The sequence below is a fragment of the Gallus gallus genome, chromosome 7 (assembly GCF_016699485.2).
Source record: "Gallus gallus isolate bGalGal1 chromosome 7, bGalGal1.mat.broiler.GRCg7b, whole genome shotgun sequence".
In the NCBI taxonomy this organism is placed as follows: Eukaryota; Metazoa; Chordata; class Aves; order Galliformes; family Phasianidae; genus Gallus; species Gallus gallus.
This window is the reverse complement of record NC_052538.1, coordinates 11,379,708-11,394,335: the sequence shown is the minus strand read 5'-3', so window position 1 is coordinate 11,394,335 and position 14,628 is coordinate 11,379,708. Positions and strand designations below refer to the sequence as shown.

Here is a 14,628-nt window from a genome sequence, read left to right as displayed (position 1 = left end):
GTGGCGGGAGGCGCGAGCTATGGGTGCGCGCAGTGGGCGGGGTGTGCCGAGCGTTACGTCCGGGGGCGGCAGTTTAGCGGGGGCGGCTATTTGAGGGGCCGTGCTGCAGGCATCGCGGTCGCACTGTGCAAGTTTCTGCCTATAAACAGGGGCCTACCGGGTCGCGCTGTGACCGAAGGCCGCGCGGTGGGTGCGGACTGAGCGCAGTCCCCGTTTTGTTGGGTTCCCGCCGCTGCTGCTTTGGGGGTTAGCAGTGCACGCACGGCTCTCCCTGCCCGCCGCGAGGGGGCGCTGTGGGGCCCTGGTTGGTCTCGCCGTGCCTTTATGCCGTCTGTGCTGTCGTCCCCGTGAGTCAGCAGCGCTTCATTTGCTGTGCTGCTCGTGTGAGGGGTGCGCAGCGGAGCCGGCCGTCCGAAATACGGGCATTCACGTTACTCCCGAGGGTTTCTTTTCTTCTGCGGGAATTCTTTTTTACTTTCGATATTGTGAGGAATATTTCAGCCGTGTAACTAATAAGCAGCAGTGTTTAGCTTGGGAAGCCATTGTCAGGCTCACGCACCTACTTTCAAAGCCCTGTTTGAGTGCTGGTGGCCCAGGACGCTGTTTGCAGTGTTACATTCATCTTTCTTGCCAGCACTGCCTGCTCCCAAGCGGCTGTGCCAGCGATAGGAGCCAGCTGGTTGTATCTGATGTCAAGAACCCTGAGCTAATGGAGGGGGCTCCAGGTGGCTGAGATCAGTTGCAGGGGGGAAAAAAGCAGGGAAGTTATAATATTTGCCATAAGAGTCTCGCTTAATTCCCAGGTGGCTGCAGCAGCGATGGCTTTGAGTGTTCTGAGAAGAGCCTTAACTGTAAATACACCGTATGCTGAGGTTATGCAGCCAAAGAAGAGAATCGTGGGCTTTGTTGGTGCGTTCCCGTCTTTCTCGCAGGTCGAACAGCGCAGTTGGGCAGACACGGCGCTGAGGCGGCCCGTGCCCTGCGGGCTGTCGCTTCCTTCACGAGGCGGGGGGAGCGGCGAGAGTCGGCGTGCCGTGTGCGGCCGTGCACGTGTGGGGGCTGCGCCTTTGTTCTGCGTGGGGGAGGCAGCTGAGTTCTGGCTCAAGCGAGCGTGCGCTTTTAGTGCAGAACTGTGTAAGGAAAATGGGTGACGTTAAGAAGTACGCTCGGGTTTCACGCTAGAGCCACGCCGGTATATGGCTCCCCTTCTGCATTTAGAGCTGTGCGTTCGCTCGCGAGTAGCAACGCCGTATAGGGTGAGGTTTGTTCTGTTGCTGCTACTGTGCGTTGTTTTGGAGCCGACCGGGGAGGGGGTGGGAGCGTTACTGAACTGACGCGCTCCCCCCAGCGGCGGTGCCGCCCGCCCCGCTCGCTGCCCGGCACACGGCCCGCCGGCACTGCGCCCGCACCGCTCGCGGGATGAGCTCCGTCTCCTTCGTGCCGCGTGGCGTAGTGCCGGCCCCGAAGCAGTAGCGGGGCAGGTCGGGCCCCGCGTGCCGACGCGGAGCGAGCCAGGGCGGGCAGAGCCGAGCCCCGCTCGGGCGGGGAGGAGCCGGCGGCGGGAAGTGAGCTCAGGCGCACAGGAAATCCCGCCCGCGCCGCGGCCTGTGTTTGCGCTGCGGGCAGAGAAAGGAGCCGAGCCCCGCAGCGGCCCAACCGAGCCCGTCGCCCGCCCCGCGCCCAGCCATGTCGGACCAGGTACGCGGGGAGCCCCGGCCGCGGGGGGAGCGGCGGTACGAAGCCCCTCGGCCCGGGCAGGAGGCGGGAGCTGCTCCCTCCGACCCCCCCCCCCCTCCGTTCCTCCGGCCGCCCCCTGCAGGCGGCGGGGCCGAGCGGAGCGGGGGTGTCCTGTCGGGGAGTGCGATGTGGGGAGGGGGGGAGGGACGGACAACTCACGCCTCGGTCAAACTCTGCCTCCGGCTCCGCTCCCTCCCCGCTGGGGGTGAATCCCCCCATCCCGCCCCGCTCGGGGCACTGGGAGCGGGGCCGGCCGCGGGGCGCGCTGCTGGCGGGGGGGGCGGCTCGGGAAGGGGGGCGGCGCGCAGCAGCTGCTCCTTTCCTTTCGTTTTCCGCCGCCCGGCGGTGCGGTAGGATGCTGCTCCCCGGAGGGCTCTGCGCGGGTTGGGCCGGGCTTGCAGGGGCCCCCGGCTGTTTTAGGAACGCGAACGGGGGGGGGGTGGACTCTGGCTTGACCCGGTTCAGCGTTGTTTGCGCGTATTAAACATCCGGTCCTTCACCCAGACCCTGTCCTGCCTCCGCTGGTACGCCGTGATGTTGTCAATTCTGACCCGTCAGCCGGGGACTTCAATAGTTCCTTGTACGGCAAGTTCTTGGCTCGCTCGGCAGGCACACACAGAGCCCTTTGCTCGCATCCGTTGCGTTAGGCTGTGTGACCTGCTGGCTGGAAGCTACAGCAGCGTTCCGGTTCCAATCTGTGCTCCGTTTGACTTTATCGTTTATAGCACTTTCATATGGCAGTGTTTTCCAACTTTGTCACGATCGTTTGAATTCTGAAAAATCAACATTAGTATCTACAAATGTTTCTTGCAATGCTGCGAAGTCAAGAATAGTACCAGTGCCAGACAGGGAATTGCAGATATCCAAAACTTGATACGCTGTATCTGCTGTGCAGAATAGCCTCCGTGGGTTGTGAATGGAAAGTATTGCTGTATGTGCTGGTGGTCGTCCGCCCCTTTTCAGCCCTGTGCAGCTGTGCTGGTGAGGATGCTCCTGCCTCTCTGTGAGTGCAGCTGTTGCTGGCACTGATTGGGGCACGTTTCCAGAGCAGGGAACTGCAGGAGAGTGGCTGCGTAGAAAGAAAGCACAAATTCTGAACTAGATTTTGTAGGCTGTTATTCACGTGACCCCGCATTTGTGAATTAAGGCATGTTTTAACACATAGCAGCTTTCATTAAGTAATTCCTTCTCCAGCCCAGTCCTGCTAAAGCACATACGTGTTTGGAACTGCTTGAAGTATGTAAGACTTACTGTATGGGGTCACCTTTTTGGTCTTTTGAATAGCAGCCCACGTTGACTTACTGAAAATAGTTAGGCTAAATATTATCATATGCCTGTCTCTGTATTGGGAAGACTCCAGCAAGAGCTTAACAGCTGCCTAAGTAACCATACAATGTGCAGTGATGCAGAGCTGTAGACCTTATTCCCTTGTTTATCAAAGTAATCAATTGAAGTAATATCAACTAGAATAATTTGCCTGCGTATGGGAGCTGTTGGGTCGTGGCCTGAACCACTGATTGAGCACCTGGGGAAAGGACCCGAGCAGCCCTGGGAGCACAGGTGAAGGCAGTTCAGGTGTGTGACCAGAAGGGGTGGAGCCTGGCTGCACCTCTCAGACCTCATTGAAGGGCTCACCCCCACTGGGGAAGGAGCTCTCTCTGGAGATCCCTCCTTGGTGAAGCTTTCCCCTGTGAACCTGGAATCTTCTGCTATGGGTGAGCCATCTTCTTCCCTTCCTTTATAGCACTTTTCTATTGTGCTGGTCCTTCCATCATCACATCTTTGTTGTAATGCCTTTCTCATTATATTGGTCTGTCCCATTGCTACAGCCTGAAATTGGGCATTGCTTATGGTGTCTTCCTTGTGGCCCTGAAGTTAAGTTGTTAAGAGGATGGATGCTATTTGGCAGTAGTTAGGATTTTGACCCATCCTTTTAGTATAAATCAAGAAGCATACTTGATTTAGTAACTTTACTCCCAATGGGAGATGTACTTTTTTATCATAAAAGTCACTGTCAGAAGGGCAAAAAGCTCATCCCCACACTTGGTGGGATCCAAGCAGGAGAGAAAAACCATTCCCTTCTCTGAAGAATTTTGGGTTGTTTTTGCTCTGGTTGAATACAGGTGTTTGTCTCATCCTTGACCACAAATAGAATGCTGTGGCACAATTTTATACGTTCTCTCACTCCTGTAGCAAATGTCAGAGCTCATTGGCTGGACTCTGAAGTGTGTTGCAGTTGTATGCGTTCTGTAATGTTGATTTTTAAAAAGCTAGAAGTATCTGGGTATGTTTAGACAGTGAAGTCTGAGCACTTGAGAAAACTGGAGGAGGAAATTTGTAGCGTGCAAGCTTACAATGCTTGTTTTGTGGTTCTGTTAGCTACAGCAGCAGATACCTGGCACACTCAGTGCATTTCATCCAAGAGGCTTTGGGCACTTTAACGTCATGAATTCAGTGTTGACGTAAATGTGGGATGGTACTAGGGGCCTCACTTCATGCTCTTTAGGTGGAAAGAGTTTGACTGTTTTTGGCTATGTTTAACTGTGTTGTGACCTAGTTTTAGGTGAACTAGGTTTGACTGTGGGGAAAAAAAGTCTTTAAAACTTTAGAGATCAAATGAAAAGTTGGAACTGAGCATTGGGGTATTCTTCTTATATTTGTGTGGTTATTTTTCTGTTCTCTTCTAATGAAGGATTTCATGATGGAAGAGTAACACCGTTCCTTTTCACAGTGCAAGTGAAAGTGTGGGGGGAAAGCTGGTGGGTTGGTGATCCAGGGTTTTGTTAGTGAGTGCTAGTTGTTTACTAATTGGAAATCTTGCTTTCTTTGTTCTTAAAGGGTTTTCTGCTGGGCTTTACCATTTGGCATTGAATAGCAGTGTAGTTAGCACTGACAAAATGCAGAGAGGCGTTTTAGGCTTGGAAGGTCTTGTTGTATTGATTTCAAACCTTTTGCATTGTTTTATTTATTATTTTTGCCAACATAGATTTGACCCTGTTTCTCTTTTCCTGAGGCTCTGTCTCAGCACTAATTTTTGTGGGTGAGAAGTTGCTTGGGCTTTAAACAAGCATCATCTTAATAATATGGTGTTTTAGGACTCTGATTCCCTCTGCTTTCTCTACTGCTTGCAGCTTTCTCTATTAGATTTTCTTACTTGAGTCATCTTTCCCTGAGTGTAAAAAACAAATAACTTAGAAATCATTGATTTCCAGCGGTATTGGTCAGAGGTGCTGTTATAGTGGTAATGATATTTTGTTGTACCTTTTAGAGGATGATTTGTTTTGTAGGGTATAAGTAGGTAAATGTTACAAGGCACAGAAGTGTTTGAACAAGTACAAATGCTTCTCCTTCTGGGATAATATGCTGCTGTGCAATTCAGTTCTTATGCAGAAGTCAACTAAGACAGTGATTGATCTGAAATGGCCTTTGAAAGGACCGAATGTCTTAAATTCTCCTACAAACAGGAGACATTTGTTACGTACTTTGCATCTGTAGAGATCTGAAACATTTTGGTTCCTTGAGGCTAGTAATCCTGCATGTAGGCAATAAAAGTGCTGTTTATGCAAGCTATCGTGTCAGGTCTTGGTTCTCATTTTCCTCTCTGTGAGTCAGGAGTGGAAGCCAGCATATTTTTATTCCTGCAAATAGTTCATGAGTTTAGAATTCAGATATGTTAGAAAGAGAAAACTTCGGTGGGAAGCTTGCATGCTGAGACTGTTAGTGGTAAAGACTCCTTTCACGTGTCCAAAGTGTCTTGCTTGGAGACTTGAGAGTGTCTAGTTTCTGGAAGGATTGGGGTTAATTTTTTATTTGATCTTTGAGGGTGATAAATCAGTCCCAATAGTCTGGATTGGGCCCAGGTGAATTTCAGGCCAGGTGGAGTCTACGGCTTTTGCTGCTGCAAAAATTGAATGGATTGGGCTTGAGGCAGTATTCAAACTTACACAAAGAGCACTTCCTCTTCCTTTGTTCCAGATTGAGTAGTGCACATAGCAGAGGTAGTTGCAGACATCCCCTCCTCCCCCCCTTTTCAAGTTATTATCATAGAATGGTTTGGGTTGGAAGGGACCTCTAAGATGATCTAGTTCCCCCTTCCCCCCCCTCCCCCATAGGCAGGGACACCTCCCACTAGACAAGTATGTAGTTGTGCTTGTTTAACCCCTGGAAGAGTGGCAGGGGAGCGGGGAGAGGAGATGCTCAGGTTTACCTACCATTTTAATATGGAGATAGAGGTCTATCTGAATGGTCTTAATATGTAGGTGTAGTATGTATGCCCGAACCCAAAATACAGAGAATATTAGTATGTGTTTGGTGAAAATCACCTTTATGACTGGGAAAATGTGTTAGATACCTGTACACATTCTGCTTATTTTGTCTACTGTGCTAAGCAGTAGAATGAAAAAGGAAGGTGAAACATGATCAGCAGGATGTCCATGTTTCTGATTACTTGGGAAGCTTTTTGACTGAGTACCATCTGGACCTGTGGTGGTGTCTGTATAGGATCCCTTGTGTTGTAATGGAACTTAACCAAAGTCCTGATCCAAATGTGTACTGACAGGCAAGGGATAGGGCTAATACTGCCTGCTCTTTGGCTTATCTTATTTACCAGCAGTTCATGTGAGAACTTTGTTGTCCCCACTTCATGCTTTATAGAATATAGCACTGCAGTTGAAGAGCTTTGGTGCTTGAAATGTTGAGTCAAAGTTTCCTGTACAATTCTTATCCTGGGGAGGTACCAAAACACTGTAGTTCTTAGAAGTACAACTTTAATTTTTAAGAATTAGTCTATAGCAAACGTACTAGAAGGAAGCTGTTAACTGATGTTGTTTTGTAGTCATAGGAGAAGGTGATTTATTGTCCTTTTGAAAGTAGTAACTGCTGTTGATGCAATAGAAAGATAGGAAAGTGTTTTATGGTTCACTGCCTTTACACTGGTAGGGAGTTATAAGTATTTGTTTACTCATGCCGTGTCCTTTTTTTGTCAAGTATCTGAGTCTCTTGGTATACTTCCTTTATGTTTTTTTGCTATCTGCTTGTTGAGTTAGTGGTATAAAATCATATCTCCCATATTTTTTTTTGTCTGTCATCTATTTTTAAATAATCAGATTGCTCAGGTTGGAAAAGACCTCAAGGTCATCAAGTCTAACCGCAACTTCACTATACTACCCTAACTCTAATAACCCTTCACTAAGTCATGTTCCTGAGCACCACATCCAAACGGTTTTTAAACACGTGCAGGGATGGTGACTCAACCTCCTCCCTGGGGAGCCTGTTCCAGTGCTCCCCAATGGTCCTTCTCGTGTTCTTCACGGTGTTTCTTCCATCATTAAATTCTCACATGCAGATAGGTAGCCTACTGTAGTAGTATGCTACTATTTTCATGTATAGAGGAAGAAATACGATACCATGAATAGTGTGAATTTAATATGATGAGGATAACTGGTATTGTATTGTTTAGTGAAAACAGTTGTTGGACTTCAATCATAACTTTTTTTGGAATGCTTTTCTTGCAGGAAGCAAAGCCTTCAGCTGAGGACTTAGGAGATAAGAAAGAGGGGGAATACATTAAACTCAAAGTCATTGGGCAGGTGAGTTTTTACATAATGGATGTCTGGGAGATGGTGTGAATTTTTAAACTATTGAAATGAATGGGAGAAAGTTGATAGTACAAAGTTAATATTTTAAGATCTTCAATGTCAGTCTTCCCCTCCAAACCCCAAATAAACTGTTTACCAATTGCCAGCAGTGTGTGTTAGCATACTCTTGAATTTGGGTCTTTGGAGTTCATACACACCAAGCATGGGATCAACCCTACTGGATAAGAATAGGAAGAGGATTCTGTTGATTGACCTGTTGGTAATGGTGGTGGATTGTCAGTCTGAATTTGTATTGTTTAAATAGATATCTAAGTTCTTCTTGAACAGAAGTCCTTCTCCACAAAGAGCCATTAGTTCATTTGATTTAACCTGTTTGTTGGAGTATTAGCGCAATTGCTGTTTACTGGAGACGTGATTTAATTGGTGCTAATATAAACTCAGATCTTGCTGGTTTCATCAGCTATGATGAGAACGCATTCAAGAGCTGTGTGTGAGCCGTGTACTGTTTGCACAGAACCTTTTGTGATTTGCTTTATCTGTAGCCATTTTGACAAATGCAGTGATTTGTACCTTATTGCTTGTAGGAGGGACTACAGAATAATGAGAGCTGAGATTTTGCCTTAGGTTGATGTTATGTTTCCAAGTCAGCCTGTATCCTAAGTTCCAGATAATTGCTCTATTTGAACAAGGTTTTGCATATATTTTGAAATACAAGCTTTAACTTGTCTCGTGGAATCTTAGAGCAGAAGTCCCCTGCATATGTATGTTTGTGTTTTGTAAGTATGTCAGCTGGTTAAAGATGGAGTACAGACCGAGCTGAGTATGGTATTTAATACTTCTAAATCCAAAAATGTCCGTAGTGAGCTGAGGGCTATATTGTGCCATCTGTTTTGAAACGGGGCTTCCTGCGAAAGTGATGAATGTAAGTGCATAACATGAACCTCTGAGATGATTTGGCAGTCACTACATTATGCCCAGTGATAGTTAAATAGTGTCCTGTGCTACTTTTTTGTAAGACTTTCTTAATGAAACTCTTAAAATGAGCATAGAGAAAGTAAGCAGTTACTAAAAGAATATTTTTTTTTCCTTTTCTGTTCTTAGGACAGCAGTGAAATTCACTTCAAGGTGAAAATGACAACACACCTCAAGAAACTCAAAGAATCATACTGTCAAAGACAGGTTTGTGAAACAATGACACTGAATATATAGTGGCTGTTCAGAAGGTGTAGAAGTAATCTTTTAAAATGTCCAGGCTTGCATTTACACTTACGGTAAAATCTTCTGGATCCAAATGAAATTTCCTTGGTTTAGGTTACTGCAGCTTGGGATGAGGGCAGCCTTAGACATTGTTACTGTCATAAGTATGGTAATAAATTTACACTAACTTGTTGGTTGTTGGATTGTGGGATTGTTGGAGCATTGTGGAAAGGTTTTCCAACTTATGAGTTGTTCTGCCTAATAATTTGCAAGCAGTATTTCTGAGATGTAATTGATGCATTAAACAGGTCGTATTTCACTTGCACTTACTTTGCTGATAATGTGTGTGAAAGAAGAGGAGAAGGTTAGGTGTTTGTCTTAGCTGCAAAGGTGAAGTGTGGTATTGAGCTTTAACATAGGAATACAGTACATCTAGTGTACAATGACCTCGTTTTATTGGCTCTTGGTGTGCTCTTTTCTTTGCTCCCTCTCCTTCACAGTGTAGAGCTTTTGCAGAGCTTGTAACTGTAAAGGATACCATTCTTTCTTACAGTGATGTAAGATTGTGAATGCGAGAGTAGGAGTTCATGAAGTACACATGTTCTATATGTTATAGTAGTCTTTAATAAGGCTGATAAATGGTTCAGAAGAAGGCTGCACCTTCATATAAGGCCTTGGAAGGGAGGGCATAGTACTGTAGAGGAGGTGGGGGGGGAGATGCTAAGAAAATTTCCCAGTTCTTGAGCTACAAGAACTTTTCCAAGTAACTTTGGAAGAGCTATGCAGTTCAGCACTATTGTTCTCCTCAAGACACTTGGTAGTTTATGTGGGAGCAATAGGGCAGCTGAGCTCTCTGTGCAACAAGAACCTACGCTTTCCTTTTTGACTTGCATTGTGTTGTTTTTATTAAAAATATTTCTCATCAATGTGTACATCTCAGTTGAATTTTTCTTGTGCATTTCTGTTTTTTAAGGGTGTTCCAATGAACTCACTCAGGTTTCTCTTCGAGGGTCAGAGAATTACTGATAATCATACCCCCAAGGAGGTGAGTTTCTTTTCAAAGAGTGTTGCATACAGCATTCAGTGGAGAAACTAAATAGAAAATGTTAGTTTAGCTGTTCTGCTACACTAACCTGATTTTTCTTTAAATATAGCCAATCTCTTAGAATATATCTGACTAAATGTAGTCTGACTATACTCGTCTGACTGAAGTTTTGAATGAGGTTTGTTCATAGGTCAGAAAAAAGGCTGATTGGACCTTCACATGTAATTTTCTCTCAGAAGGAAGGGTGTAGTCACTACTCCTCAGAGGAAGAACTGATCAGTTGTTGAACTAGATCTTCGGCCTGAATTTGAAACAAAGATGTATTTTGTTCACATTTACTAGATGAAAGTGTAAATAAACAGCAAACAGGTTACTTCTGCTGTCCAGTGACTTCCACCAATTGTTACGATAAAGCAGGAAGAAACACTGAGTTATAATGATGACTTTCTGGAAAAAAAAAAATCAAACTTGCTGAATTCCACAATGAACAAGTTACTTTGTTTGAGCAACAGCTGTGAACAGGCTTTGAGTTGCAAGCTGTATCGTGCTTAGCAGCCTGCAGTATCTAATCCATGTGGCTACACAGCGGATGCATTCAGTGTTGGTAGCTACGTTCTTGTGCATCTGTTGCCCAAGAAGGAGTTTAGAGGAAAGTAAAGCTAGTAATTTCCAACCTGTTGTGTACTGCTTCACAAGTGGACTTAGATTTCACAGATAAGATTATTGCTTTGCTTGAGATGTGCTGAAATGTATATGATGGAAGAAAAAATACTTAAGATCGTGAGTGTTGGCTAGTGAGGTATTAATTGAAAATTTTTTTCACCCCTTTGTGCTTTGAAAAATTATGGGGCAGGAGAAGAAAGCATCAGATAGCTTTTCTAGGACCTGCTCTGAATTCAGTGCACCAGATTTATAACAATTGTGCTGTTTTTTTCTCTGTTCTCACAGCTGGGGATGGAGGAGGAAGATGTGATTGAAGTTTATCAGGAACAGACGGGGGGTCACTCAACAGTTTAGATCCTTCTGTTTGTTTTATTTCCCCTTAATCCTTTTTTATTTTTAAATAATAGTTCTTTTGTAATGTGGTGTTCAACACTGAATTGAAACTGGCACCCCATCTCTGGGAGTTTATTTTCAAGCGTCTGGTATTTTAAATTCTCGTGCTCATTATACACTATTGTTTCTGTTTTCATTGTGCTGAACTTCTGTGATCCAGCTGCAGCCCTGCTCTCCTTTTCCCTTCCGCCCTCCCCTTTAGAAATACATGTACACACATGCATTTGTATGTTCACTAGGTTCGTGCATTTCAGGCACGAAGGTTGTAAGATCTGCCAGGTGGGCGAGTGTTCTTAATGACTTCCATATCTGCCCTGAAGTTTTGATGTGTGACTGTTTCACTCCTGGACTATAACTTTCAGTGCGAGATGAAGTTTTTCAGAACTAAACTGTGGAGAAATCATGTATCCATAACTCAGAGCTTTTTTGCTTAAATTGTGCTGATGGCCCAACGGAGAAGATCAGAGTTGGAAATGAAAAAGCTAGAACCGTTGTCATCTGTACCTTGCTCCAGAGATGGCTTTGCTGAAGACATAGAATTGAAAACCCTAATGATTCTTAAATCTTGCCAGAAGAGCCCAGAAGCATTTTAACTTCATATAGCAATTAGTTCACGCAGGTATTCTTGCAAGAATGTTCACAGCAGGCAACTGGTGTTACTTTGACACTCTTGTTTGTACCTTTTGGCCTGGGACATGGGTTTTGAATGGACATTGTCTGTACCAGCTTCATTTAAAATAAACAAGAAAAACGATTTTATAAACAATTTGCATTTTCTTTTCAAATGTTTGGAAATGAACAAAAATGTGAAAGGAGATAACTGGGGCTTTCCTTTCCAGTACCTCTACATAGAAGGCAGAAAAGAAGTTGTGGTCCGTAAACATACCTCATATAAAAGCATTTACTTTTTTCTACTTGCATGAGCAATATACTTACTGGTTTGGATAGCAGGTGACTCTTTAAGACTACTAGCTGTTTCTTGTCCTCTTAGGGAATGGTCACATAGTTACTTACTGCTTCACTTCATGCACGAAAGTTAGAGTGAAAACGCAACTTGGAAGAGAATACAAAGGTGTAATGTCTACATTTCATATGATTATGGTACTAATGAGTGATCTCTCTATGATGGATGACATGTAAATGATAAGATGCCTCAGCATACTTGAGGGTTGTCTTCATGTTGTAGCCAGTTGCTGGTTCCAAATAGTCTGAGAACCTTTGATTGGGTCTGATAGCTCAGATGGAAGGTTATAAGCAGGGCAGGGTAGAGAAGGTTTCTGCATTGTCCCTACTTCAGCTTTTCAGCAGGTGGATAGGACTTGTTCCTGGCTTGGTTTTGTAAATCAAGTTCATTTATGAGTGACAGATAAATTTAAAAGCATTTTAGTGCTGGCGTACCTGGAAGAAATTGCAGATGAGCTGTCTGTGATCAGTTTTTATGGCTCTTGCTGTAAAGCTATACAGGAACTTTCATGCTTGTTGTTTGTCTGATTTTTTTTTATTTACTAATACTTTTGTATGCGTAGTGGCACTGATTTTTAGAAGATTAAAACGTTTGATTAATAAAGGTTAGAATATGGGTCTTCAATCTTAAAGTGTTCTATATAATTCAATTCTTCCTACTGTGATGTACGACAACGTGGCTTCTTTGGACTTAGCTCCAATTGCTTTTTGAGAACACTAAACGTACCCGCTTCAGAATACCAGAAATAAAACAGCCTTGTGATTACTATCAGATCATCTCTAATTTAATTTTTGTAATGCTCTTGTTAGTAGACAAGTTCTCATTATCCCACTTCTTCAAATTAGGAACAGAGGCACAGGGGACAGTGGTTTACTGAGGTCACTCAGGAAACTGAAGGTGGAGATGAGAAAATAATCCAGTTCCCCCGTGTTTGATGCTAGTACTGTTGCTGCATCAGCTTTCTTTGGTTCCTGCTGTTCACTTTACTCTTCTGAGTCTGCTTTATATGCTCTTCCATACCAGTTTTCTAGTTTTGAAGCACTGCCTCACTGAGGGATATGGAGGAGAGCTTCCTGCCAAATGCTATTTCAGCTTCAGTGAAATGAAGCTCAAGGCTAAGGTTGGTTTTTTGGTTTTTTTTTCCTGTTGTATAACATTCTCCTGAAACATGTCTGTTCATAGAGTGGACATGGTACCTGTGGCAAAATGACTTGACCCCTTTTTGATCTGTTGCCAAGCATCAAGGAACAGAGCTGCTGATCTAAAGCAATGTCTGTACAGTTGCAACTGTTTGTGGAACAGTAATAACAGGAAAACTGTACTTTGACTACAAGATTAGTATGGAGAGCTTCATGTAAAACGTGAGGATAAACAAGCTACACATGCATTGGTACCTTTTAAGGAACTTCATTTTTTGGAAGTTGTGCTTCGAAATAATAAATTTTTGAAGTTGAGAGGATGAAGACTTGGTTTTTCTTTCATTTCTTTGGATCAAGTAATAATTTTCCAAAAATAGTTCTGAGAAGATGATCTGGATTGCCCTTTCTAAACCGTTCATGGATTTGAAGCTCGTGACTGGATATCAAAGTCTCCTTTGTATGTTGGAGAAAAAGAGAGAAAATAATCTCTGCTTGTGAAATTTACTGTCCTCTTCATTGATGTGCTCACCTGTTTATCAGAAAAACTCAGTTCAGCTGTTGATAGCTGCTCCTGCTCAGTGGTTTTTGGTTGTTATTCTTTAGAAAAGTGGTGAATGTTGGAAAAAAGACTCCACAGCAGGCAGGTGTAGAAGCTATTTACTTCAAATATTAAGGCAATTTAAATATTTCTAATGGTGAAGTTAATATACTTGATATTCGTTATCATACTGTATAAATAACTGCATTGGTAAGTGTTGTATAAAATACCAGGTTCCATGTGGAGGTCTTCAAAGCTTATATGTTTAAAGTATTTGTATATTTTCTTAAATATATTTATAACTACACAATCAATTGTAAATTTGACAAAATGAGATTTTGAAGTTAAATGTATTAATGTTTGCAGGCTTATGGACTTCAGTTAGAATGTCCAACTGACTTGGTCTGTTGCAGATTTTAAATAACTACGTATTTAGAAGCTCTACACCTATAAATTACAGTTTTTAGCTTTTCCTACTTTGAATTAGGATTATTTTGGGGAATACAATACTTAAGTATCTGTGCTGACCTGGGCATCTTCCGTATGCACTTGTGAACTAATGATGTGCTGGTAAATTTTCACAAATTAGATGATCGGTTTCTGAGACACCATACAAAGAACTGTAGGAACTGTGCGAGTTGGAAGTAGTTGGAAGACAAGTGTGTCTTGCTTTTAGAACCTATGCTTAATACATGTTGAATTCAAGTGAAGTTAAGCTTCAGCTTAGGGAGATCATAGAAGTTGATTACTCTTCTTCACAGGAGAATCTACAGGAACAACAATATAATTTGGATCTACAAATGCCATTTTCTTAATATTAGTCAAGCAGAAGATAAGATGACTGGCAAAGAAAAGATCTTCTCTTGCTATAGTTTATCTTACTGATGATACTGAAAACTTGCCTTTTCTTAAAGAGTAGCACATCAATTGATTGATTTGGGTGTTTCTTCCAGAAGTCAGCAGTAAGGTCTTCATACCTTTTGTAAAAAGACAATTTTGTTTCTTCTTTCTACTGAAGTGGGCCAAAGAATCTATGGTGAAGCTGTAAAAGATAAGCAAAATGTATTCTGGCACCTCAAGAGGTTATAAAGGTTATCATGGTCTGTCTAGGTTAATTTTCACTGGCTGATAAAACATGAATGCTTTTACTTCCTATCAATGCGATGTATATACAGACTATAGTTGCAGCCTGGGAAAATAGCTTTGGGAATGAGAGTAGCACCAATCTGGTAAAGAAAAAAACATTGGTCCTCTTTTGAATAAGGTGGGAACCTTTAACTGTAAGAGCTCACTTCAATGACTTAAACCAAGTTTTTATTCTTGTGTGGTTTTCACATCTAGCTTTTCAAGTAGCT

General features: G+C 43.5%; 1 protein-coding gene across 1 annotated transcript; it reads left to right on the top strand.

Moving 5' to 3' along the window:
- Positions 1–1,607: 1,607 nt before the first annotated feature.
- Positions 1,608–13,055, top strand: SUMO1 (small ubiquitin-like modifier 1). The gene is given in 5 exon segments (NM_204135.2): positions 1,608–1,698; positions 7,251–7,325; positions 8,436–8,513; positions 9,505–9,576; positions 10,525–13,055. Coding segments are annotated over 5 exon segments (306 nt in total). The 5' UTR covers positions 1,608–1,686; the 3' UTR covers positions 10,594–13,055.
- The last annotated feature ends 1,573 nt before the right edge of the window (positions 13,056–14,628 follow it).